We start from the raw sequence: 18,420 nt of genomic DNA, 5'->3' as shown, positions 1-18,420 counted from the left end.
ACAGGGCCTTTTTTAGGAAACTGGATTCCATGGTGAGTGGATTTATATGGGGGGGCGGGGCGACAAACTAGCATTGGGCACCAATTGCAGGGACAGGGAGGCGTGAAACTGCCACATTTTGAAATGTGCTACCTGAACAGATGAAGTTGGTGGCCTGGTGGCTCTCGAATGAGGACATTGGACACCACACTATTAAAGCAGGCGATAATCTACTGAAAAGGGTATTGTGGGTAAATAAGTTTCCCCTGACTGCCCACGCATATTACAGGTAGGCAAGAGAATACGGTTTAGAACCTGGAATTTACTGGGTCTTGGTGTGCCCTACTCCCCATGCATACCTCTGGTTGCAGTTTATGTACAGGGAGACGTGGGACTTCAATATTATTAGATCTTATTGGGAAGACAATGGGGTTATGCTGTGGGGTGGAAGGGGGGGGTTCTTTCAAGGAGGCTCATTGTTGGCGTTCTCTGTCCTAGTGGAGAAAGACTGGGTACATGTTGGCCCATTTCTGACTCTAAAGAGATTGATTCAGGATGCCGGGAAGAGATGGCACGGGTTCCATAAAAATCTGGCGATTGACCTCTCTGGAGTGATTATGACCTTTCTGAGGGAGCACACAGGAACTCTAGACTATATGGAGGAATGTTAGCGAGACTGCAAAGACAGGAACTTAAGGTGAAATCCAAGTGGGAGGAAGACCTGGGCAGAGAACTCGCCGAAACGGAATGGGCAAATGCATTGGTGTAAACTAAAACATCGAAGGACATTCCTCTTTGATAAAGAAATAGGTTAAACATCCTGCTATCTCAGTTTGATTATTCTGGCTGATCTTTGTTTTCTTTTCTGTCTTGTGAGTGCCCTGAAGCCTTTGGGGGCGAGTGGCGCAATATACATTTTTTTTTTTTAGTTAGAGAAGGGTGTCTAGGTTGGCTCCAAATATGGAAGTGGGAGTATTTTAAAGTTGGGAGGAAAATGATTTTTTGGAGATTTAAATAGAAGTATTTTGTATGTGAATACAAATGTATACTGAGAAATTGATTATTTGTCGTCATTACTTTTCACCTAATGATTAACAATAAAAGATATGTTTACTTTTGAAAATGCAGTGATACCACTTTTTCCCTGTGGTACTGCGCGCACTAGTGTGCCAAAGAAATCCATTGAGCTGTGTGCGTGAAAGCAGGAGCACAGGGTTCTACATGTCTGTTTTCAAATTTTTCTTGGGATTACTTTGACTCCCTATTTTTTGGGCAGAATGTGCCTATTTTTAGGGAGTAAAAGTGGCCGATAAACCCCTTAGCTGTAAGGCTGTCTAGGAATGCTAGGTTTAAAGTCACCCAACTTTGTACTACACAGGGCAGACATGACTATACAGGATAACTAGGTTCCCTGCGTTAACAGCTACTAGCTGTCTAAGAAGTGCAGAGGAAAGGACTGATATGATGAATATGTTCTGGGGATGTACAGTGATGCAACCATTTTGGTAAATAGCTACCTGGATAAAAGGGGCGGTGATGAACAAGTTTGTGTGGGGTTAGGCTGGCATACAGGAGCGGGAAGAACAATCGGCAATGGATGAGCAGTACTCTGGAGGTCCTTTAGAGGGCAAAACAAACAATAGTGTAACCAAGCTGGATGTTGTGCATGCTGGGGTTTCGTATGTTGGAATGTTCGTTGTGTATGTTATATAGATATATACTGGGAGGCCTACAATGGTTAATATGATGGAATCGCAATTTACACTGTAGCTACAAATGTGTAATAAACAGATTTAAACAAAAAGAACTGTTGTGCAGTATCTCGTGCTAGTTTAATTTTCTAGTGCGTTTTGGGCCTAGGATAACTTAAGTATTTTTGTACTTGCCTGTCTAAATTGAATTATTGTGCACTTCATTGTGGGACTCATTGTGGACTTGTGAGATTATGCACATTCCTGAGAATAGCCTTGACTGCTCTCGACGCATACCTTGATTGGGTTTTTCTAACCTCCGAGTTCCCCAGAACTAGGGTGGCCTCCTGAAATCCGTCCATCAGGCCAGATTCTAGAAATCCATTTTAATAGCAACATATGCTGGGGATGCAAGTTACGGTTCTAGTCCCTGGAATGAGGTGCAGACATACCTCGGACCCCACCAAACCACTCGCAATAGCCACAGGACCGAGCCTGCAGCTTGGTGCAGTTCCCACTATACCAAAATGGGACTTTGAACCACTGCTTGTGCCCATGGCCACAAACCCTGGGGCCTTAAGTCATCCATTGAGTTACCCAAACAGCTGAGCAAGTTATCATATTTGGGAAATTAGACTACAGGTTTTTTTGGAGGAATATAATATTGCACTGGGACTCGCTAAGGGTGACATTAAACAGTTACATTGCCTGTGAGGCCCTGATTAGGAATAAAGGGTGTCTGTAAAGTAGTAAGGAAAATAAGTAATGTCCGGGAATTTGCTGAGTCGGATTACAAATTCTGTTCTTACCTGACCAAACCCAGTGTCCCTTGGGTACCTTCCAATTACGTGGGGAAACCGCCTGCTGGTGATCACTTTTCTTTTGTAGCTCCTGCCCAAAGGTTAATTTTCGCTATGCATTTTCCTTTTACCGCTGGCCATGAATGTATCCAATCTCCATGTGACGATTCAGCTGTGTGGTTGCTTCCATTCTGCCTCAATAGTGTCCTGCAATGAGTTTGTGCAATGTATGTGTGAGGGAGCTGCGATGAAGCGACACAAACTGTTAATTTATTGGCCACATCGACATTCAAAAGTCTGTCCTAACCCATTTGTGCAGGGTATTTGGCTAAGAGCCGGCAAAAAGGTGTGCTAAGATTACTGAAATACACGGTTATGAAAAATTTGAATGTATTTGCTGAAGCCACAGAACTGAAACCATGCTCCGGATGCAGTTACTGTTCAGCCATGGAAACTGCACCGATTCCTACTATTTACCAGTTCATCCACACACATCTTCCCAAGACCATCTGAGCAAACTTGGACCCTTCAAATATAATGGACTTGGAAGGGCACATAAAGACCCAACTGACGGCAGTTCGCTTTGTCAGACCAGCAGAATACATGACCCGCGTTTTTATTGCCTTTACAGGTTTGAGAAAGGCATGGACACTTGCATGTACCGGGCATTTATATAAAATTGACAAGTTTCAAAATAGTACTTGGAAGCCTAGAACACTACAACAAACTACCATATAGGAGTATACTATATATTCGGAATGCTAGTCTACCACTGGCTCTCAGATTGAAGTCTCAGAAATAGTGCTCAGTTTACTTGTTAGTTCTCGAACTTCCTCCACTGGCTAAATCTACTAGTTGCACCTTATTCTGACCTGCTCTTCCATAGACACTGGCTCACTACGGCTGCTCAATTCATCAGGCCTTTTGTTAGCGTAATCTCTAGTGCCTCTGTTTTCTGGCCTTGTAGTGGTCAGTCTCCTCTTTTTATTGGGTATAGAATGTTTCTTTATTTAAAAAAAAAAGTTTTACACTAGTCCCCCTTCTCTGCTGTTACTTTCAGATCGCATTCCTTATGGGTGGACTTCTGTAAGTGCCTCACTTTATATACAGGGTTCTCCGGTGCTGGTTGAGACTGTAGCGGGTATGGTGTCTCTGGCCTCGGAGTTAGCATAGCGTTGCCTTTATCTGATTATCCTTGCATAGGATGGGATCTGCGTCTGACTGCTGAGATACTGAATGGAAGAACAACGGATGAGTATCGTTTTAAGACAACCAGTGTTTTTGGGAGTTACCGGACATGACTAGCATACGCAGCATGTCTTGGTGTGGGACTGTAATCTACAGATTTCACCCTTCACCACTTCCAGGTAATACACTGATATGAAGTAAATTATGAGGTAAGCCAGCTTTTCTGGTCTGCAGTGTTTGCCCATGTTTGGATTGGGTCAGGACCCTGTGTTGGTCAAACCCCTTACATGGCCTATATCGACGCTTGTGTTAAAATGGGCCATTAAGGTTCATATAGCATGGTCTCTGCCCCATCCTGCTGGGACGTTATCTTCAAAGGACAGTCGCATAATACACTTGATTCTTATTAGGCAGCTTGTGGGACACTCCTGGAGCCTAAATGGCTACCAGGTCACCAATACAAACTTAAACACTGTAGTGCTCTCCTGATTCAGGTGTGGTAACATGCATGATGTCTTTGTACGAACTGCTCTCAGCTGCTTTGATCTGCATTAGGCACAAAGATATGCTGCGATTCACCGTGACCCTTGCATCACTATTGTATTTCACAAATGATACCACAATTGGGTCCTTGTCCTGCTTAGTTTAAAGTTGTAAGGGCACCCTGAGCTGCTATTGCCCATTTCTTGCTATACTGTGAATATGCACTGCTTTATATTATGGACAATACCACATGCCCACGTGTTTTGCTTGTTGCATTGTTAGCAATGCATGCATTGTTATACAAGGTATACAGTGCTTTTCAATACTCGGCCATCAACCTTAACATACACCCACATAACTCTGCACTACAACTCTTCACCCGGTTTCTTATCTTTGCATACAATTCACAGCACACCTTCCGGTTCGGTATGGCAATGTCTACCATGGACTCCTAACACATCATCCTGCTACCAACGTTAATCCCCACTGTGGCAACAGACTCTGACTTTCCCAGCACCTGCACCCACTGAAAACTGGAAAATACCATTTTGAACACCAGGCAGTGGTAAATCGCGCCCTGCCTCACAGCCTATCAAAATCTATCCTGGAAAGAAATGTCTTTGCATTTGATCAAAGTTTAGAAACGTCTGACTAAGAAAGCAATATTTGCTGATGCTTTGACTAACAGTTGACATAATTAAGTTACCTTTTAATATTTCAGTCCCCTTTCAATAAGCATAGTGTCCGGTTTTTGCCACAAATCATGCAGCAAGCAGAGAAAAGAACATCTCAAACCATTCTGCTAAGTAGAACTTTAAACGCTTTGTCACTGCTTTCTCCAGTCTACACTTTTCTTGGCTACTTTCCCCGATTATGCACTGTGATTAATGCATGTAGCACATGCTTGGCAGTTTTAATTGCAATGATTGTGTAACATGAATCTCTTATAAGTGAAAGGAATCCTGCAATTTCCACTTGGAAACAAATGTACAAAATGTGATTGGCATCTCTACTCAAGATTTATTTATTTTTTTGGCAAAAAACGATTGTTCATCTGCACTTTTGGAAGGCGTAGAAGGTCTGCATTGGGGAGAATTCTCCGAAATGTGTTCCCTTCTACTCTAGAGACCCCAGCTTTCTCTCACACTCGTATTTTTATAGTGATTTGGACTCTATTTCTTTTAACTTTGGAGTCTGTCAAACTCCATAGGCATCGTTTTTACATTGACACACACACAGCACCTTCAGTGCAGCAGGACAGGGAATTTTCTTGCATTTCCAATACCTTCACCAAGAGAAGTGAAATTGACTTTACTTACATTTTGTAACTTTCTAGACCCAGCACCCACTATCTTACAATAGGGTGCTGGAGGGGTTACTTAGTATCTTCTTGTCTAGTTTCTCATGTAACATTTTTATTTTACCCTTTGTACAATTAATGGCTGGTGGTAGTGATTTACTTTTTACTACCATTGTGGGTTTACTGCAGGCCACGTTTGCAGCTGCGGTAAGGCACCCATGGGTGCCCATTTTGTCAAAATGGGCCTGGTCTTCTTTTTTCACTATTTGTCAGAAAGGTCCTTCTTGAGATTTACTCTGCACGCCAAACGAGGTTTGGTCCATTTGTTTGTTTTTTCTTTGGCGGGATTCACAAGTGAAGCCTGCCTCTGGCTCCAGTATGTCTGGTAGGGGCAGGAAGTGAGGGAGGTGGCCAAAACTCCCTGTGCTTAATCCACTTGGTTACAGGAATGCACCCAAAGGTGATTGGCCGGCTGGCTGTCCGGCAAGGACAGTCACCCTGCTCTGCGATTGACAGCTAGGCTGGAATGAATGGGAGAAACCTGCATAAAAGGCAAGGCTTTTTGGCTTGGAAGGCAGAGTCGACCACTGGATGAAGGAATCCGAAGAACTTTGAAGAGACGCCTACTGCAACTCCTGGAACGTTGGTTTTCACGGTGAAGCCCTGCTGCTGTGCTTAAGCTCTGAATTCGCCTCGACTAGAGAAGCCCTGCAAGGACGACTTCTCCCCTTGAGTTGGTGGGACCAATCAACTCCAAAATGAGCCTGTCTGGACATCCTCTCGAAGCTGGTTGTATTTCTGCGGCTGCTGGAACCGAAGTACCAGGGAGAGGAACACCTGATTGTGTGCGTTGCTTTTAAGTTGGACCCGAGCGCTAGAAAGATCCTCCTGACTTCCCTGATGCAGGACTGACCAAGCCTGAGCCACCACAAGAGTGCTCTACCTTTGAAGCAAGGAAAGTCTGAAGTGGTATCCGAGAACCGCCGTGTTGCTATTCGCTGTCAGTCACGAGGAGCTGAAAGACTGAAGGACAGCTGAATTGAAGGTTGCCCATTGCTGCCGCTGACCTTCCCATTGCAGAGCAGGAGTCTTCTGACGTCCTCCCTCTTGTCCCCACGTCAGGAACAGGATCTGCAGAGTTATACAGGAACAGAAGCCAGCTGAAACCATTTCTTATATCCAGAAGTACTGTAAAGTCTAAGAACGTACCTCTTGTTGTGTAGCCTTACTTACTCTCAGTTGAGACCTGTCTTGGTTAACTTGCAGAGTTGCTTAAGCTTTGCCCCTCACAAGCCTCCCAGCTTGAGGCCCTTCAAGTGTTTTATTTTCAACAAACATTTCAAGAACATTGTGCACGACTTTATCTACCTGCAAAGAAGATATTCAGCTCACCTAGACATTGTGCAATTAACATTGCTAGTCCTGGCTCCCTCAGACTCCTCTTTACCCCTGACTTTGTGAATTGGCCTTTCCCCCAGGAAAGGGTTAATTTACTCTGCATTGGAAGTTATCAGAAGTACTTACATGTTTGTGAATTATTTGTTAACCTTGGTTGTATTCCTCTATTCTCTTTTACACCCAACTCGGTATTGCTCTTAATGTACCAGTGATGCATCACTGTCCAGTGTCCTAGCTATTTAAATCACCGGAGGGTGTTGGAAGTGTCTGTGTGCCACCCCTAATGGGTGTCATCTGATTTAGAGAAACTGAGTGTGTTTTAAAGTGTATTTTAATTGTTACGTATATTGCTTCCTTCTGAAGGTTTATACAACCGACTGTGAAATAAATTAATAATGGTTTTATGAAGAAACCTTGAGTGTAAGTGTTTGTTTGAATAACTGCTACTGCGAAACTGTCACAACATTACTGCCCACATTGACTCCTTTTGAGATGAGCCTGGCTGCTCAGCCATACTACCAACCTGTGTAGTTCAGACATATACCAAAGGTTGGGTCCCTATTGCCAGGAGGTCAAGGTTACTGTAGTGCACCCAAAGGGTACTGCATACAATCTTGCCTAACAGTGTGTGAATACTGAAATGATATGCAGTCTATGCCTAATTGTGGGTAGTACTGAATTTATAAGCAAAAGTACTGGATGATAAAGAAATGAAGATGCAATCCTACAACTGGGCTACTTGATACAAAATTTGCATTTGTTATTTAACTGCTCAGGTTTCCATGCACATATGTTTTGGAACCACTCGGTCTAATGAATCTACATATTGGGACTTTGTATGTTTTCTCATATTTTGTTGCCCCTTTCTTTTTTTAGGAACATTCCTAGTGTTGGAAGTGCTTTGGATCAAGAGTATGTTCAGACCTACACCCCTCAAACTCATACCCCATTTGGGATGTCCAATAGTGCACCTCCCAGCAATGGTGGACCAGGCATTACCCCTTCTCCTGCTACCCCTCGTTTTTCTGCTCCTACACCTCGGACTCCAAGGACTCCTCGCACCCCAAGGGGAGCTGGTGGGCCTGCCAGTGCTCAGGGATCTATAAAATATGAGAATTCGGATTTGTATTCACCTGCGTCAACACCGTCAACTTGCAGGCCACTCAATTCTGTCGAACCAGCAACTGTTCCATCTATCCCCGAGGCCCATAGTCTGTATGTAAACCTTATCCTTTCAGAATCTGTGATGAATCTATTCAAAGACTGCAACTTTGATAGCTGTTGTATCTGTGTCTGCAACATGAACATCAAGGGTGCAGATGTTGGAGTTTACATTCCAGATCCAGCTCAGGAAGTTCAGTACAGGTGCACGTGCGGTTTCAGTGCGGTCATGAATAGAAAATTTGGTAACAGTTCTGGCTTGTTCCTTGAGGATGAGTTGGAGATTATAGGTCGAAGTACGGATTGTGGCAAAGAAGCAGAGAAACGTTTTGAATCCCTGCGAGCAGCTGCAGTAGATCATGGCAGCGGGGGACTGAAAGAAACAGATAAACTGCCAGATGAATTGATATTATTGCTGCAGGACCAGTGCACTAATTTATTTTCACCGTTTGGAGCTGCAGACCATGAGTCCATACCCAAGAGCAGTCCAGGGAGCAGCCTGGGTCGCGTTGAAGAGAAGGATTGTAGCAATGACTGCTACCTTGCATTGGAACATGGCCGCCAGTTCATGGACAATATGTCTGGAGGCAAAGTTGATGAAACGCTTGTGAAAACTACCTGCTTACATCATTGGTCTAAAAGAAATGGTAAGCATATCTTTTAATCAGTCCTTTTGTAATTTAACTGAAATGTACATTAATTTGCGTTGAAAGTAGGAGGTTAGACAAGTGTCCACAAAGCCTTAATATTTTAGCATACATTTGATATGCTCAAGAACCCTCAGGTAAAACGTGTTCAATTTCTTAATTTAGAAATACTCATTTAACCTTTTTTGTAGCATTTTCCATGTGATTGCAAGAGAGGCAGCGTAAAATGTTAGTTTAAATAATTCTGTACATGTTGGAATCTATCCAAATTGTTTTCGTATGTTTATTCGTTATTGGTGGATCTGCTAACCGGCTTCCAGTATAATCATATTTCCTCTGTGCCCACGCTGTATGTATGTTTAGGACTCTGAAATGGTATATGCATGCTTGGTGGATTTCCACTTTTTGGAGCTACACATCACATTCCTAATAGGATAGGCTGGCTTTGTTCACGTTCAAGTTCATTTGTATTGCTATTATTGTACCCTAACTGCCTGTATCTGAAAATAGTGACTTTTTTCACCCTCTCGTTACTTTGAGTGACCCTGCTCCATCCATCCCTTATGTGGAAAAATAAATGTCTTAATAAATGCGTGGTTAAACTTACCATGTTGCCTCTTATATGGGTTTATGATGATGCTCTGGGTTCCTTTTGGGTATGGAAAGGCACTGTTCTTTAAAACGTGTTTAATATACTGATTGCATGGTTTTTATGTAACCCTGTTATACTGTATTTGGCTGTGTTAAGCATGGTTTCCTATTTAAGCAAGTTTTCTTTCCTTAGTCAGTTTTTTAAATTACATTTTTAAAGGGTCATTAAACTTCATGATTTAAGCACCCACATATATTCTCTCCATATTTCAACTGGGTTTAATGAATGCTGAAGATTCTACATAACATTTACAAAACTATTCAGTGTATTAGAGTGAAGTTAAACAGTGCCAAACGCATCAAAATCATAAACTGTTGCATCCATTTTTTACAATGAACATAGGTTACTCCAAAGCCCTACACGCAGATCTTTGGCTATAACAATTTCTTCCCTCATCCCCAACATTGAAACTTAAAATTGCAGTACAGTTAGCATCACAGTTGGGCAGTCAATCCAGACTGGGCATCAAACATTTTCCTAATCTCCTAGGTTTGGATGCCTACCAATTTGTCTCCTTTTCAAAACTTGAGTGGTGGTTTATCATCTACCCCAAAGTGCATAAACAAGTGGTGGCAAGCAGAACTAGATATACCGTACCAGTGTACTTCATCAGGACTTAACATTCCATGTTTCTCACTAAAGCATCTACTAAGAGCTGAAAGAGCCTACCCCTGTCTCCCTGCCATCATAATGAAACTGAACACCTACATGATAGACAAGGTATGATCATAAACCCACAGGAATACAATTTTCAGAAAATAACCTTGTCAAATCAACTTATGATTTCATTCCCTGTACTTTACACGTACAATTGAAACTTAGTTCTTTAAACACCTATATTTCTATGCATTCATTTTTAGTATGTTGGAAGGACATTTGATTAAAGATCGAAATCTTCTAATGCAGGTTTCTGATTTCTTTTTCTTGTGGGCAAGTTGCATTTTTGTCCAGCTTAAAGTAGCCATAATCTTCTGTGAAATTGAAGTCTCAAATTGGCTGGGATCTGAAATGTGTAACGTTCAATGTATACTATCTTGAGGCAGTACTAATGTTTTGGTTTTTTTTGTGTAAATTTGTTTTTATTGGCATTTCTTAAAGAAGGGAACATTCAAAACGAGCAAAATGGAGTGTCCCACCCCCAGAACATCTTAAAAGCTATAATCCCCAAATTTTAGTACACCCCTCCCCCCTAAAAGGTGCAGCTCTGGCTTGAACGGGTCGGAGAGCTCCTGTCACTCCATCTTGGGCCCTGCCCGGGGTTTCTAATATCAATTATACGATGACTCCTTCAAATCTGGTCTTTATCAGAAATGTAAGTCCACTGGGGCCGAGTCAGTGTGCCCTTGGCCCTCTATTCCCCATTCCCTGAGTTACAAAAAAAATGTGGAATTGTAGCCATTCAGACTCAACCAGTGCACTGTTCCCATGATTTGCTGCCGAGATTTTTTCCATCAGATAAATGTCTTTGGCCGACTCGACTGTAAAGGACCGGAGGAGGGTGTCTGTACTTCTGCTCTCTATATGGTAGAAGAGAGGCACAAAGGACCCCAGCCAAGATTCTCTATTATTGGTACGTGGTCGAGCAATCAAGGCCTAGCTTCTCAGGAGGTGATGCGGCCTGGTTCTTAAGTAGTGTAGTCCCCAAGCACCCACAAAGGAATGTCCGCACACTATTAGTTAAAACAGATTTTAAATAATTAGTATTCAAGGTTATGTACAATATCACGATAACTCACTTTGTATTCGGTTATCTATAATAGCAAGTTTACAGTTCTACGTGGTACCACAATTACTATTAGATCGCTTTAAAGTGCATCAACTGTACGATTAAATGTCACTCAAATCAGGTTGTAAGGGAAACCAACAATAGCTATAAGAAGAAAGCAGTTGGTTAGAACAATTGTCAGAATACTGGCCCTGCTACCGAGACACAGTTCTGTGTGGAGATCCACCTCCCCCCACCCCCCAACCTGTAGAATTAAGATCACAAGCCCAGTCCATATATTGTTCACAAGAGCCTTTCCAATAGTTCTGCAACCCCAAAGTACCTGGAGTTGTAGCGTTCCTCGTTGGGGAATCGACGGCCCTTCTTGAGTGCCCTCCCTTTAAGGCAGGAGTCACGGGTCATCGAACTTCCGACGGAGAACAGGGTGAACTACGGCGGTCAAGTGGCAGCTTTGTTCTTAGCGGTGCTCGTCAACAGGGAAGCGCAAACGTCCTGCAAGGAAGAGGCCTGCAGGGCACTTCGATGTCGATAGTTCTGGACCGCAAAGAGTTTGAAGAACTGTGGCCCAGCAAGGGCATCGAGTTGTCAGCGTCTGTGGTCTTTGGGTGGTGGGAAACCCACCGGCGGATGCTCCTCGGCGCGTCGAAGGCCCGGCCTTCTCCTGCGGGATAAGGCCAGGCGGTGGTGCGGACGAGCGTGTCCGTTAATCGAAAGTTCTTAGGCAACGGGAGCACTGCGGCTCCGGTCGGCGGCGGCCGTCGGTGACGGTGCTGGACAACAGTCCGGGCGCTTCTCTTTGGAATTCCGCGGCAGTCCCCGTCTCCGGTCTGCAGTTTGTCGTAGGTCTGTCTACCAGGGATCTTTGGCAAAGATCAGCTGGTACACGATGGTCCCTCATAGCTCGGGAAGAGGGCGCCTTACCAGGTCCGCTCTGAGACACAGCAGCTTTTAACTTGATGGAGAGCAACAGCCATTCTTCTCTTCCTGCAGGGCTTCAAGGTCAAGCGTCAGTTTCACTCCAGTTACTCTTCGTAGTTTGGACTTCAGCTCTGAACACTTCCGAACACGATTCCAAGCAGTGAGAGCTCCCCAGAAACTGTTGATCTCCTATTCATTCCGCTGGGTCACACTCGAGCATCCAATCACTACGAAGGGCATTCAGCAGTCTATCAGCCAATCAGGCGCACAGTGCATTCAGGCCATTCTTCTCCATCCAGACACTCAAAACACAGAATGTGGATTTGGACGAGTACCACGCCATTCAACACACACTGAATTCATACCAGTTTCGGGCAGGGCTGTCTCAGTCATTGTGTCACACACAAGAAACCAGACATCCACAGCAAGAAATGCATATTCTTCACACACTCCATTCACCCAGGTCCCACCCACAGGTGTACCCACAACATACGGTCTTTGGGAAGGCTCCAGCCAGTCTGGTCGGCACTTCCCCACACTACCATATATGAAACTTCCACCCAAAAGCCAGTCAGGATTCGGGAAGATCAAATTAACAGTCGATGGAAGGCAAGAGGCCACGGGGGCCATCTTGTCTCCATCAGGAATCTACCGATTCCAATGACCGGGCCTGGGCATCCCAAAATGGAGGACGCTCAGGGCACCAGTCAATTCAGCACAGAGCTGCCACCAGCCCGTACTCTGCTCTGGGGGCGGCTACACACAGGTGCTCAGAAACATACACTAGGGGCACAGGTTTGTACTCCCACCCGTGGGTGCCATAAGGGTATCCCATGGGTCTGTTCACCAAAATCAAAGGAGAGAGCTGCACCGCCAGGAGTCCCACATGAACTCTCTGGGAAAACACGACAGAATACGCGATAAAAAGCAGTAAAGGACAAGGATATGGAGGCCCTGTCCCCCCGATGCATTTTCAGCATCACACCAACCCACTCCCACACCGTGGGGAGGTGACCCCTTTTCCAGTGTTATAAGATCCAGCTCCTGCATCCCTAATTCACCCCAACAACTACGTCCAGTACACCTGTATCCTATGGCATGTCCACCACATGTGCCAATAGTTGGCTCTTTCCCTGCACCCATGCCAGCAGCGGGGGTCGACTGCGGGGAACATCTGGAAAGTGACACTGGGTCGTATTGCCACCTAATGTAGCAGTTTCATGGCATGCGGTTTTTGTATTGCCATGAAATTGAGGTCTTAAAAGCACTTTCACAAAGTCGTGCCCACATGCCATCCCCTAATTCCAGGCCCAGACCCCTCTCCCATTTCGCTCTAAGACCCCTGGTCACCCCCTCCCTAGATTCCAACAGGGCTCTACAAAGTAGGGAGATGAGCCCCTTCATGTCTGCATGGGTGTCCAACAACACAACAGGGGAGAGGTCCCTCCGAATGAGTGGCTTCCATTTCTCTGACATGAATATCCCTTTCAATCTCAGATATAGGATTGGAGACAGCGTACCAATACCTACTGCCTCTTCTAATTTTTGGATGCTTATGAACTTGTTTTCTTGTATCAGCTGGCCCACCCTGCAGAGCCCTTCCTCCTACCAGGTCTGATAGTGCCCAACTCCTGGGATTGCGTCCCTGACCAGTGGTGCCCAGATGTGGCTTATCGGGGAAGGCCACGTGGTTGCCTTCTCCCTTTTACCTCCCCCAGCCATTGCTTTCCACATGGTCCCCAGGAATTGATGTTCCCTGATCCGCTAAGGGACCCTATTTCGCGTGACCCGCAGTCATTCCCCCACTGTAGCTGGGCACAGGTGATAGTTCTCCAGGTAAACCCACTGTTTATCCGTGTCCTCTTAGGTGGGGGCCAGCGCCCTGAGTAGTGTTGCCCTGTAGTACGCCTGCAAGTCTAGGAGGCCTGCCCCTCCTTTCTCCTTTGGGAGGGTAAGAGTCTCATATACCACCCTGGGTTTCTGGCTTTGCCATATAAATCTCAAAATGCGCTGCTTGGCTTCCTTCAAGTGTTCTTCTGGGGCTTTAATTGGGAGCATTTGAAACAAGTATACTACCCTGGGGAGGAGGTTCATTTTGACTGCATTTAATCTCCCCATCCATAATATCTGCCTTTTGTTCCACCCCTCCATCTCTGTGAATAACCTGTCAAACCATGGAGGGTGTTGGCCTGGCCCAGGTCCCCATCTAGTCTAATATTTATCCCCAGGTATTTCACCCCTTTAGTCTGGATTCCGAGGCCCAGGGGTTACAGCTCTTCTATGTTCCCGGCTGAGTCTGGGGCAAAAAGTAAATACGTGATTTTTCCCCACGTTCACCTTAAAGCCTGAGAAACTCCCAAAGTCACTCATCACCTGCAGGGCTGCCGAGACTGATTGGGCGGGATGTCGCAAGTGCAGCATTGTCGTCTGCATAGAGACCGATTTTAAAAGTTGTGTCTCCCACTTTGATGCCCCACATCTCGACGGATTCCCCTAAAATATTCTGCTAGTATCTCCATTGTCATGGCGAGCCGCAGAGGGGACAAGGGGCATCCCTGTTACGTTACCCGCTGGAGCCTAAACGTATGGGACAACCGCCCATTGATCATGACCCTGGCTGTCGGATTCACATATAGGGCTTTAATGGCTCCCCGGAGTCCCTCCTCAAAGCTGAATTTCTCTAGTACCCTGTGTAGGAACCCCCAGTCAACCCGGCAAATGCCTTTTCGGCATCTAAAGCTACTAGGACCGGATTGCCCCCTCCGGCTACTGCCTCCCTCATGAGGTGCAGAGTCTTTCTCATAGTGTCTGCCCCCGTCTACCCTGTATAAAGCCCACCTGATCAGAGTGGCTGAGTTTTGACATAAGGCTTTCCAACCTCGTAGCAACTATCCTAGCGAACAACTTTGCATAGACGTTCAATAAGGAGATGGGTCTATAGGATCGGCTGTCTCCCGGGTCCTCCCCTTCCTTGGGAATGACTGTGATTAGTGCCCTTCCTAAAAGGGGGGGGGCTTCCTGTCGCCATAATGTTTAAAAATTGGCCTGCCAGGAACCCAGCCAAAGGGCCCGCAAAGGTCTTGTAAAAGCCTGCTGTGAACCAGTTTTCTCCCAGGGCCTTCCCTAGTTTCAGGCCGGCTATCGCTACAAGGACTTCTTCTGTTGTGATTGGCCCTTCCAGCACGTAGGCCTCGCTGGAGCGAATGTCGTTGGGGTCACCCCTACCAGGTAGGAGTCCATTGCCAACTTGTCTGGAGCCTCCTCGTTCCCATACAAAGATTCATAAAAGTTGGCAAATTCTCCTGCTGTTGCCTCTGGTTGCGACTTGGGGTCATCTCCCTGATCCTGTCCACCGGCCCCTTGGGCCCCAGAGCTTAGCCGCCACCATAGTATCCGCCTTATCCCCTTTTTCATAATATTTTTCTCTAAAGTACTGGAGGCCGGACAGAACTTTACCCATCTCTCTTTGAACTCTTGCCGCTTTCCCCTGGAAGTCCTCTGGTGACTTTCCTTCTCTTTCTCTCCTTTTCCCCTCAACCCGCTCCAGGCGGCGTGTCTCTCCCCTCAGGTTCTGGCCCTGGAGGAGTGCCCTAGTTCTTTTTCGCTGCCCTCTCCCCAATCAACTTACCCCTCCAGGTTGCCTTGGCTGCATCCCATACTATCCCCTGTTCAACCTCTCCTATGCCATTTATCACAAAATATTCCCTGATGGCCTCTCCCAAAGACCCAGTCTCTCAGAAGGGCGTTATAATGCCACAACGATTCCCTGGGCTACAGCCCGGACATGGTGATGTCTGCCCCCACGAGATCGTGGTCTGACCAGCTGATAGGGCGATGTTGACAGTTGGCCACTCTACTGGCATATTGATGTTCCATGAAAATGTAGTCTATCCTAGTTCTGGAACCATGGACTGCCGAGCGGAATGTGTAACCCCGCTTGGCCGGGTGTGCTTCCCTCCAGATTTCAACCAGCCCTTAGTCCCACGTATAGTCCATGAATCCGTTCTTTGCCTGCCCCCCCACACCCTCCTCTCCTACTACCTGGGGGGGGGGGTGAGCTCACAACTATGGTCTAGTCCCCAGTCCGCCCACATGTTAAAGTCCCCTCCCTGAAGAAGGAACCCCTCCGTTCTGTCCAAGATCTTCCCCCATTGCCTCCCTCAAGAAATTTATCTGGCCCTCATTTGGGCAGTACAGGGTGTTAAGCAATTATATGCAGTACCCTTTAGGAACACCACACACAATTAAGACTACAAGTGACAGTACAATTTTACCTTTGGTACAAGCCTGTACTACACAGTTAAGGTGGTAGCAGTAGCGGAGCAGCCAGACTTATCTCAAGAGTAAGTGAGCAGTATCAAATAGTTACAAAAAGGACAGCAATTACTATGATGCAGGCAAACACTGACTCAAGGTTTTCAAGTAAAAGAATATACATTTATTTCACTCTTCAGTTGTATAACATTACACTTTTATAAGCAGTCTAAAATCACACTCTTAATACACCACACAACTACCCATAAGTTCCAGATAAGTTAAGCTCACAAAATGAAGTGGGAGCAAAATGGCACTCCAGCAATTAAAAAAGGGAGGGAAAGACAAAGTTAACTGAAATTGAATCACACCAACAGGTAAGTACTCGGGGCAATCAAACAAGAGGAACTACAATGATAAAATCAGAAAAGGCTTTGGGCCAAAGTCAATAGGTCAAAAGACTTTTGCTCAAGATAATACAGTTCAGGGTAGTTTGCGGTAAAGTTCGTGGCACGGTTTCTGGAAGAGGTTGGCTGGTAGAAAAGGTAGTTCAAAGAGAAGAGAAGGACAAGCCCTCAGATTGGAGAAAGATTTCAAACACTTTCACCGCGGCTGAACGAAACGAACAACCGGATTTGCACAGTACCTTAAAACGGAGAGAGCGCTGTAGCTGAGGCAGACGTTCCTGGTAGTTCCTGCAGGCTCACGGTTCCTGAAGCGACTGTCGGACTGATCAGAAGTAGGAAGACTAGAGGGTCCTGCACTACCCAGGGAAGAAACCAGCAGCAGAGCAAAGCAACAAATTAAAGGTGCGCTCCTTAAAACCCAAGGATGGTCCCACCTTCCTGGCTATGCGGCCCACTGTAGCTCTGTACAGCGAATTCGACCAGAGGAGGGGTCCTGGCTTGCAGTTTGGGTGAACTGGTTGGTCCCAACAGCTTAAGGGAAGAGGTTTCTTGGAGGATCTTCTGTCGTAGGATTCAGAAGATTCGGACCTGCAGCAGGGCTTCACCGGGCGGTTCAGTCGTTGTACGAGTCCTCTTCTGTCAGTTCCTCTTAGGTTATTTCGTTCAAGTGGCGACTCTGCTCTTCCAGTCCCAGAGATCTACTTTTTATGCAGTTTTCCCCCATTCATACAGCCTGGCTGTCAGTCACACAGCAGTGTGGCTGTCCTGGCAAGGACAGTCACCCAGCCAATCAAACAGGAGTGCGACTTGGGTTACCAAGGGATCCCATGGCAGGGGGCCTAAAACCCCCTCCCTCACATCCTGCCTACCCAGACTCTCAGGCGCCTAAAGGAGGGCTTCTGTGTGGAAGCCCGCGAAAAGGCGATGAACTAAGGGAGCAAACCTAGTTTGCCGCGTAGAGTAAAACACGAGAAAGACCTTTACAAAAAGAAATGGCGAATAAACCCAGCTGGAACCGTAAAAAAATGTCTGTATCTGCTTAGAATCACATGCTGTGCATAGTCCGACATCCAATGGTCACTGCAGAGTATTGCATTTTGTTTTTCGTAGTCGAAAAGGGAACGTCGACAAGGCGCGTCTAACACTATCCCTATAGTGACGTGCAGTGTACCCACAATCCCTCACGTGTCGAGGTCCCTCAGATTGTTTTTTTCCGCCCAGTTGTTGGTCGCCTTTATGCGGAGCTCCTCGAGAGACATTGCGAAATCATTTCCTCGACCCTTGGTCGTTTATTATTATTTAGAACTATCACATAGATCCCTCTCTCAATGTAGCTGCCAAGCTGTTCTCCGCCAAGCAAGATCTTCGATGGAGGGACGAGCGGAGGAGATCCTTCGGCGCTGCCGAACACGTGGCCTGGCCTTGCCGGCCTAACACAGTAGGGAGAGTGGGGTTGTGTGGTCATTTCTTTGTTTCACTCTGAGAATGCCTTTCTCTTTCCCCTCCCTCTTTCAAGGTCGTAATCATATTTCATGCCCTCAGCTATGGAGAGGACTCCCTTTAGGTTTTCCCGCGTTGCAAGGGCAAGTTTACCTGGAAGGACAAGCATAAATGGTGTAACCGTTGCTTGCCCCTCGATCACAAAGAGGACGGCTGTGCGGCCTGTAAGTTACTTAAACCCAAAACTTTAAAGGACCGCAGGGTCGAAAGATGGGCAGCCTATGCGATGTCTAGGTCTGACTCCTCGCCAGCTGCCTCCGCCGAATGTGATGAGAACAGTGATTACATGGCCTCCGCAACGGAGGTTGTAGACCTC

The 18,420-nt window shown here is 46.0% G+C and overlaps 1 protein-coding gene across 1 annotated transcript in view; it reads left to right on the top strand.

The window, feature by feature from the left end:
* MED13 (mediator complex subunit 13) overlaps positions 1–18,420 on the top strand; it is a 1,760,496-nt gene that overhangs the window by 1,022,679 nt on the left and 719,397 nt on the right. The window contains exon 16 of the mRNA XM_069615091.1: positions 7,716–8,647. Coding sequence (XP_069471192.1) covers positions 7,716–8,647 — 932 coding nt within the window. The remainder of the gene's footprint in view (positions 1–7,715; positions 8,648–18,420) is intronic.

This window comes from Ambystoma mexicanum, chromosome 9 (genome assembly GCF_040938575.1).
Source record: "Ambystoma mexicanum isolate Mex_15411 chromosome 9, UKY_AmexF1_1, whole genome shotgun sequence".
Classification (NCBI taxonomy): domain Eukaryota; kingdom Metazoa; phylum Chordata; class Amphibia; order Caudata; family Ambystomatidae; genus Ambystoma; species Ambystoma mexicanum.
Note: the sequence above shows the minus strand (reverse complement) of the source record. Positions and strands in the feature narration are given on the sequence as shown.